Raw genomic sequence first — 9,725 nt, forward strand, 5'->3', positions numbered from 1 at the left:
GATATTTGCATTTATACGAGTTCCATTATTCTCAGCTTCCTGAAAGTCATTTTTAAGACTATAAATCCCATTTTTTTCTGTAGCAATTTATTTTTTAAGATCATAAGATTTTTTCTTTCTAATACATTTTCTACATTTGAGTGTTTTGCTCATCATAACCCTGTTTTGTCATTTAAAATGGCATTATACATTTATAGGAAATATAGGGATAAATGTCCATATAGATTGATTGCTTAATCATCTCTGAGTTTGAATTTTTTGAGGAAAAGACTTTATATATAGATGGAGGTAAGTATATCCTATACCATGTTAGGGGCCAAATCTCGTTTTCTGGTAAAGTTGATCATAAAATCACGTATTATTGGCCTAATTCTGGGTTTATTGGTATATTTTTATAGTAGAGTCAAAATACTTAAAATGAAAAGCACAAGTCTTCTGTGTATTCGCTGATGATTTTGACATATACATGCAGTCATGTACTCTGTACTTACTTCTGACAAGATTTTTGGCACCAATGTAAATTTCTTTCATATTTTTACTTAATTTTTTTCTTCCTTTGTTCTTATCCTCAGAAGCAACTGCTATTTTAGAACATTGTGTAAAAGTAACCAATGATAATATGTCCTGTAGTAGGCAGAATTCTAGAATGACCCCACAAGATTACTAGCCTTAGTGAAAACATACTTTTTCTCAATCCATTTAATCAGATGCTAACCTAGGCTCTGTTGGGAAAGAATATTGCCCATGTTATTAAAGACTCAAATCAGCTGACCTCAACATAAGAGTGTTATCCATGGTGGCCTGACCTAAATCACATGAGCCTTTAAAATAAGAGGAAGGCAGATTTTTAGTATGTGAGTATGTGCTGTTGGCTTGAAGTTGTCTTCATGTTCATTCATTTACTCATCTTTTCTTCTACAATGTCAAATCTGCTGTAAGTTCCATTCAGCATAATTTCCATTTCAGATACTGAAGATTTTCATTTCTATAAACTTGATTTAGGTCTTTTTTATATCTCCTTTTTCTCTTCTAACCTTTTTAAGCATATGGGATTAAATTATAATTACTGTTTTAATAATGTTACTTTTGATTCCATAACGTTTGCACCAGTCTTGAGTCATTTGAGATAGATTTGTCTTGGTATCTGTCATATATTATGTATTTGCATATCTAGTTATTTCTTGCTGGATTGTAATTTTGGCTTGTTGAGTGCTGGATATTTTGTATTTGATTGATATTCTTGAGATTAAATTTCTGTAATAGTCCCAAACTTTGTTGTGGAAGTATTTAATCCTTTCATGTCTCCGTTTCTTTTTGAAAGTTTTGTTTATTTTTTCTTTTTATGCATACAAGAACTGGGGAACAGACCAGAGGTGTGGTGGATGAGAGCATTCACCAGAGACAGTGTGGAGAGCAGAACAGGCAGAGTGATTGAAACACACTGCTGAGGGGAGCAGGGGGCGGGTCAGGAGAGGTCTGCCCTGCCATGTGTGTCACCTCCCTGGCCAGGAATAGAACTTGTGCAAAAGTGGTTGTACACAACTTCATAGTGCTGCACTTCAACTCATTGTGCCATCACAATGATGTATTGAACCGGAAATTTGCTAAGATAATAACTCTTAGGTATTTTTACCACCACCCTAAAAATGTGGGTGAGGAGATATGTAGTAACCATTTTATTATTATTTGTATATCAGGTTATGTTGTTCACATTAAATGTAGAGAGTTTTTAATATGAAACAAAGTTTTGTAATACTCAAAAAGAATGTATTACATTTAGGCGCATTACCTTAACTATTCAGGTATGATTCACTGTGTAGTTTATCAAATGCCCTAGAATCATACAATTGTATACTCTTGACTTTTGGGCATAGGCACTATTATTGCTGACCTATTTTTGAGTGCTGGGCTCTAGTACTATTAATCCTTTGATATGGCTCTTTTCATAGAAAAGTGTTGCTTAGTACTGAGTTAAATACTCCAGGGGACCCTCTGACAGTCTCCACAGTATTTGTGTGTGTTTGTGTACATCTCCCTTCTGTCTCTTTTGGTTCCTAGTCAATGTGGTCACTCTGGAATTTCATTTTCACGAGTTCAACCCACTGTTCAGGCTCACTGAAGTCTCACCTCTCTGTATGATAGCTTAGTTCTGTCTCCGCACTGCCTTGAGTGCTGGATATTTTGTATTTGATTAATTACAAAGTTAGGGCAGATGCTGGATTCTTCCTGTTTCTTATCTTGCAGGGATAGCTGTCCATCCGCTGATAACTATTTCATATTATTTTGGTTCTTTTGGTTTGCTTAATTTTAGTTTTGGTTACATCAGCCAGGAGAACAAAAAAGCCACTACTCTATTTTGGTGAGAAGCAGACTTCTGTTCTTGAAATTATAACAACTAAGCATGCTTTCTATTTCTGTGGAGAAGACCGTAAACAAGCACACCAAAAGACTAAAGAAAAGATTAGAACTAAAGAAAAATGAAATGTTAGAAAACCACTGGACTAGATTTAAAAAAAAAAAAAAAAAGCTCCTCTCCTCTGAATGGGAATATGTCCTCTTAAAGTGACACACTGTAACAAATGGGAAAGATTATCTGTAGAAATTCAGGTCCTTGATAGCTATGTAGATTGTTTATAATTTACACCATCAATATTAATGGTATTTTATTCTTCCCCCCCCCCCTTAATCTTTGTGGGTTCTAGCATTTAAATCATTGGCTGGAAATAATGAGAATCTATAGTAGCAAGTTAAGCCATAAAAATAAGTATCACCTTTTATGGATAAATGAATGGAGTTATGAAAGATTATACTTAGCTTTCTAGATTTATTTTAGGTTTTAATTTTTTCTTTGCCTTTCTACTTTAAATTGTCAAAAAAAAAAAACTAGAGTTGCTACATTCTGTATAAAAATTGCTGTGATCTGAGTTCTACATTTTAGATTACTCAAAGTTTTAACAGAGATTTTAGTAAGTTCTTTTTACTTCTATGGATCTCTGAATTATATGAATGTATTTTTGAACATTTTTAAATAGGTATGATTCTTAAAAATTCTATAAGCTGAATTTTAATTACAGTGGTATTCTGTTGGTTTTAAAATCTTTTACATAATGTAATTATTACAGACTTCACAGAGATTTTCTTCAGTTGATGGAGAAGCAAAACTTCATAAGACTATGTCTCAAGGAGAGATTACAACATTGGGAATGAGACAGAAGGCTTCAGATTCAGATATAAGGTACAACATAAAAACTGTTAATGGGGGGGTAATGTTATTTTATTTGGTAAGTGATTATAGTTAAATACTGAATCTCTTTTTTAAAGCAAAACTCATAAAACAACTAGTTTGAAATTAATTTTTACCAATTTTTCAACAATTTGACAGACACATTGTGTACATACAGGTATGTGTGTGTGTGTATATAGACATGTATGTATAAAACGAGCTTTATCTTTCTCTATTTAGCAGTGTGACTTGAGCAAAGCCTCTAAATCATTTTATGACCTATGATTTTTTTTGTTGATATTGAAAATATTTTCCAGTTTTGGATTTGGATTCTGTTCTGAGTTAATGGAATTAGAAAAGCCTCTCAGGAAATAATTATGTTCTCTTTAAAAGATAATATGGAATTTTTATTCTCCTGGTAAGTATTTCGTCCCTTACTGTATGGAATAAGGAACTTGAGCCCTCATTGGACACTGATCTTGAAATCTGTGTGAGTCATAACACTATTAAAGATCACTTCCTCAAAGACTGTAGAAATATAAGGCCAAATAATCCAAAGCCAGAGCAGATTATGTTGGAGATCAAATTTTGGAAACATGATATAATGTAGTAGAAAAAAACATTAAATCTGGAAGTTTAAATATGTAAATTTAATTACCACTTCTTCCCCCAAGTTTGCTAAAATGACAAAACATACAGGACTAAAAAAATAAGGGGGGGAGCAGGAGAGAGGCTAACAACTATAAAGTTTTGGACTCCAAAAAGTAAGTAGACAAAATTTAGATGTTTCAATAGGATACTGAATCCTAAACCACTGGGTAACTAAGAAAAAAGCATCTATCTGACTGACTGACTTTCGTCAACACTAGCTGAAAATAGAATATTTTGGCGGGAGAAAGGATGAAACAGAAGGTCTTTACACTTGTAGGTTACTAGATAACAGCTGATGAGTAGGGTACATATTTGGAACAGTAGCATTTACACATTAGATGTTAAGATCCTCCAGCTTTTATCCTTTACTCAGCTTTCACATTTCACAAACCTTCTAAGCAGATGCTTCTCAAAGAGCCTTTGGGCATTTTGTCTCTCAAGGAAAGATCTAAAGATGCTGTTATCAAGGGCTCTTTTTTACAAAATGGACTAGCCAGATAACCCTATAAAGAAGAACACAGGTTGGAAACTCCATCATTGCACACCAGAGCATTTTATATTAATCCTACTTTTGTTGACCACACACTTGAGGAGATACGTTATATGAAAGAAACTAAAACAGATAAAATACAACATGGAGGAAATAAACTGCAAGACAGACAAAAATATCTATAGAATATCTATAAATAAATATTAACTGCTTCCTTAAAACAATGCATGAAAGAGAAATATTCATAATAGAAAGTCCTTGAAATTAAAATATATGGTATGAAGGAATAATTCAGAAAGAAAAGTTAGAAAATTGAGGACACATCTCAGGAAGATGAGCATTAAAGAACAGAGATGGGCCCTCTTTGTGGTGCAGTGGGTTAAAGCGCAACACTGTGAAGCTGGCCGCAGCTGCTTCAGTGTCAGTTTGATCCCTACCCCGGGCTGATCCACATGGCACAATAGATCTCTCCTGTCTTGCCCACTTCTCCTCTTAGCAGTGTACTTGTCAATCTGTCTGTTCTGCTCCCCAGTGTGTATGGTGAATCCTCTCACCGCTTCTGCACTTCTGGCCTATACCCCAGTTCTGTATCCATAAATAAATAAGTCTTAAAAAATAAAGAACAGAGATTTTTAAAAATAATAAAGGGCAAAAAGAGATGGAAGAGATCAAAAAAATTACCGAGAAAGTAACAAAGCAAGTTCTGGAGTTCCTATGGCCCACTAATAGAAGCTCTGTAAAGACAGAACAAAGAAACATGAGCAAAACATCACTAAACAATTCATGTAAATTTCATAGAATTGATGGACATAAATTTACAGATAGAAAGGTCCTACCGATTGTCCAAAATTGTGGATAAAAAATAGACCCATACCAAAACATATGAATACACAAGGCACAAAAATAATCTCTATTATGATGGTGAAAGTAGCTTTGCAAATGACAGCTTTTCAGCATACGCTGCAGTAAATCATGCCAGACTAAAGCAGGCTAGAAGGCTCTGAAAGATATTTCTTCTTGAAGATAAAACCTGTAAATACTTAACTATGTTTGAATATGTTGAGGTATTCACAAATGGGGAAATTCTTGGAGGTGAATTACATTTAGAAAAATGAGCAAATGTAAAGCAAAACAATTCTAAAATAAATTATACAGGGAACTATATGTCTCTGTTGTCATTCTTATTTGCATAATAAAAATAGCAAATAATGCTGTATACTGATCTAAAATTATAATTGGATGCATGCATGTGTTTGTTAAGGGAGTAGGATAGAATGTTGGAATGTGCTTAATCATTATTTGCATTTACAAGAGTGATAAGAATATAAATATTTATAGGAATATAAATATTAAAAAAATCAATTCAAAATTATTGCCCTGAGAGTTGCAGAAAATAGCTGAAAAAGGTTGATGGGTGTTGTATCTTGTAATAGGCCTGTGGAACAATTTCTGTTTCTATTGTACAAATATCTTAGTAGTAAACTTTAAAAAATGAAACAGAGGAAAAAAACATGGGCTTCAAAAAAGACCTGAGTTTTAGCTTTTATTTCCATCAGTGCTCTAATTTCAATCTGCATTTGTGTAATGTGATGGTTGTGGAAATTAGACATATAATATATAAGGTGTAGTGCTCAGATTTTTTTATTTACCGATTAAACATACAAAGGAACAGAAAGTTAATATATTAATCAAGCTCCTGTTGTATTGTTAAGGTATCCAATATAATGAAAGTGAACTGTTAATCATCTTTAGATGTTTCTTTGACTTATGAAAAGGGAGAAAGTATATAAACACTAAGAATTAGGCAGTGATTCGCAACTGTGTCATTCACCAGCTGTGTAACTGTGAAAGTTACATAATGGTTAAGCCTCCTGTTTTTTTATTGTAAAAGGTTATGGTAGTTTGAAAATTAACTGGGGTAATGCTATACAAACAGCATTCTGCTTGCAGCAGTAATTCAAATAAGTGGTTGCTTTTGTTTAATTATAATAATTAATTACTTATGAATATAAAAATGATGCTGTAAAAGCTTTTATTATATAATGGTAAGTAGGAAGATTTACTAAGTCCAAGCTAGAAGAGGTTGAGAATGATAAGATACCAGTCTTAGAATCAGAAAACCTGTGTTGGAATCCTGGTTCAACTCCTTTGTAGCCATTTTGGTTTAGGGAATGATTGAATGTGTCCAGGTCTAATTATTTCAGTATTCAAAATGAGGAGACACTACCTTCCTGGTGAAGTTTAAATATGATTGAATTTAAATGTGAACGTAAAATAAACTAATACATATGGAAGGTCTTCATATGAAATGATATACATATACTGTCACAGAGATATGCTGACTTCATTTTGCTTTTTTTGTTTTAATAGACCTCACAGAGCTAAGATGAGATTCTGGGCCAAAGGGAAACATGGGGAGAAGAAGACTACCAGAGTGAAACCTGCTACTCAAACAGAGATCTCAGAACTCTTTGCTGCCACAACTATTATTCCAGCTCATCAGTTTACAGATGGTAAAATAAATAGGCAGAGTGGAGATTGTTTTCATAGTATCTGCCCTTCCTCCCTGTCCTTTATCTTCCCTCTTCCTCCCCTCTTTCCCTCTATTTTTGATTGAGGTAATATTAAGATACCCCCATCAGGTATTGCTACCATGGTACACCCACCACCAAATCACCTGTAGTTCACCATTGTCCTTCCTACCTCTTTGTTCTTACTCCTACCCCAACCCCTCCTACCTCTGGATACTTCAGTTTGCTTATTCTTTCTTAAAGTTTGCTATTCTTCCAATGTTCATTTCTGTTGACCATAAATTCTAATGAGAGAGAACAGGATTATTAAAATCCTTCTTTAAATAAATGATGTAAAATTACATTGAACCTGCAGTAGATGTTTCAAGAAAATGTTGCACAAAATAGTGAGCAGCAAGAACTTGAAAAATGGTTGTTTTGATTAACCTCAATTTCTGAAGTGTAAAAATGTAAGCAACTTCTACTCACTTAACAGATGTGTGTGTGTGTGCATGCATGTATGTATGTAAATAGTAAAATAAGAGCAGGTAATATTTGAGTGCTTACTATGTACAAAATTGTGCTAGTATGTTGTACTTATTAATTGATCCTTACAACAATTTTATGAGTTGGTATGATTGCTTTTGCCAATTTGTTTTTCCACCCCTACCCTATCCTCTTTTCTCTCTCATCTCCTCTATCCTTTCCGCTATTCCCTCTAGTAAACATCTTCTTTTTGATGAGTTCGTTTTTTTCCTTCTATTTTCTGTTTTTTGCATATAATTGTTTTTTGGGTATTTATATTCTGCAGATGAGTACAACCTTCCAAAAATCTTTCACTTTTTGACTGACTTTACTGAGTATAATTACCTCAGGATCCATCCATTTTATCCCATCTTTCTTTATAGTTCTGTAATATCCCATTGAGTATATGCTTCACAGTTTATCTATTAATCTGTTGAAGGTCACTTTGGTTGGTTCCATAATGTAATGATTGTGATCAGTACAGATAATATATATGTATATACATACACATACATACATACATACCTACACACACATACATACCTACATATATACATATATATATATATATAGAGAGAGAGAGAGAGAGGAATTACCATTTTAATGTTCTAAATCTCCATACTGTTTTCCACAGGAATTGTACCAGCTTGCATTCCCAACACAATGAATGAGAGTTATTTTCTTCCCACACTCACAAACATTTATTGCGTTCATTTTTATATGGACTATTCTTAAAGGGATGAGGTAATATTGTAGCATGATTTTAATTTGCATTTATTTTATAAGAAGTGATATTAAACATTTTTTCATTTGACTATAGGCCATCTGAATGTCTTTTTTTATTTTAAGCTTTGTTTACTTATGCGTGTAAGAACTGGGGTCAGAGGTGTGGAAGGTGACAGAATTCACCGGAGACAGTGATGGGGAACAGGACAGGCAGATGTACTGAAATTCACTCCTAAAGGGAGCAGTGGGCAAGACATGTATGCCATGTGGATTAGCATACTTTGTTAATTTGTGGAGATTAACCCCTTGTCAGGTATATATGATATGCAAAATTGTTTTTCCTATTCTGTAGGTTACCTTTTGTTTTTATGATGGCTTATTTAAGGTACAAAAGCTTTTAAGTTTGAGGTAGTGTTACTTGATTATTTTTGCTTTTGTTTCCCTTGCTCTTGGGGTTGGGTCCTCAATATATCTTTGTGGTAGACATCTTGTGCTTGTGGTTCATTCCCTGTATTTTCTTTCAAGTACTTTATGATTTTAATTCTTATGTCTTTAACCCATTAGTTAATTTTTGTTTGGTATTAAATATAGGTCTTGCTTTATTTTTTTGCATATGCTATTCATGTTTCCCAGTACTGTTGAAAATGCTATCTTTTCTCCTTTGTAGGCCCATAACTTCTTTGTCAAAGATTATTAATCTTTGTCAAGGATTAATATTGACTTATCTCCAGGTTTTCAATTCTTTTCCATTGGTATAAGTTCTGTTCTTATTCTAATGCTATATTGTTTTGATTACTGTTGCTGTGTAATATAGTTTGAAGTCAGGAAGTGTGATGTCTCCATTTTTCTTTTTTTCTCACAAGATTGTTTTTGCTATTTGTGGCATTTTATGGTTCCACATAGATTTGGTAATTGTTTTTTCTATTTCCTTAAAAAATGCTTTGTTATTGGGCCCTCCCTGGTGGCGCAGCGGGTTAAAGCACAGCAGTGAGAAACCAAAGCCACTTCTGCATGAGTTCGATCCCCGCCTGCCCCGGAGGTGACCACATGGCGTGGCAGACCTCTCCTGACCCGCCCGCTGCTCCCCTCAGCAGTGTACTTCGTCGATCTGCCTGTTCTGCTCCCCACTCTGTCTCTGGTGAAGCCTCTCACCGCCCCTGAGCCTCTGGCCTGTACCCCAGTTCTGTATGTGCAGATAAATAAATCTTTAAAAAAAAAAAATGCTTTGTTATTTTGCTAGGTATCATATTAAATCTGTAAATTGCTTTGCTAATATGGCCATTTTAATGATGATAATTCTTCCAATTTGTGAGTATGGTCTATCTTTCCCTTTCTTGGTATCCTCTTTGATTTCTTTTGAATTTTAATAGTTTTCATCATACAGGTCCTTTACTTCCTTCATTAACTATATCCCCGTTTTACCTCAATCTTTTTAGCATTTTTGTACATGGAACATTATTCCTTATTTTCCATTCTGATACATTGTTTGCATACAGAAATGCCACTCATTTTTATGTGTTGGTTTTTCTGTTCTGCCACTTCACTGTATTAATTTATTATTTGTAGAATTTTTTTTTGGTAGAATCCTTTGGTTTCTCTA

General features: G+C 33.9%; 1 protein-coding gene across 2 annotated transcripts in view; it reads left to right on the top strand.

The window, feature by feature from the left end:
* Nucleotides 1-9,725, top strand: part of MYO9A (myosin IXA) — a 196,558-nt gene that overhangs the window by 134,858 nt on the left and 51,975 nt on the right. For both annotated transcript variants that reach the window (XM_004687622.2, XM_012728607.1), the window contains exons 27-28: nucleotides 3,123-3,235; nucleotides 6,735-6,877. In XM_004687622.2, the coding sequence (XP_004687679.1) occupies nucleotides 3,123-3,235; nucleotides 6,735-6,877 (256 nt within the window). The remainder of the gene's footprint in view (nucleotides 1-3,122; nucleotides 3,236-6,734; nucleotides 6,878-9,725) is intronic.

Source organism: Condylura cristata, unplaced genomic scaffold (assembly GCF_000260355.1).
Source record: "Condylura cristata isolate star-nosed mole 26May11 unplaced genomic scaffold, ConCri1.0 scaffold00023, whole genome shotgun sequence".
Classification (NCBI taxonomy): Eukaryota; Metazoa; Chordata; class Mammalia; order Eulipotyphla; family Talpidae; genus Condylura; species Condylura cristata.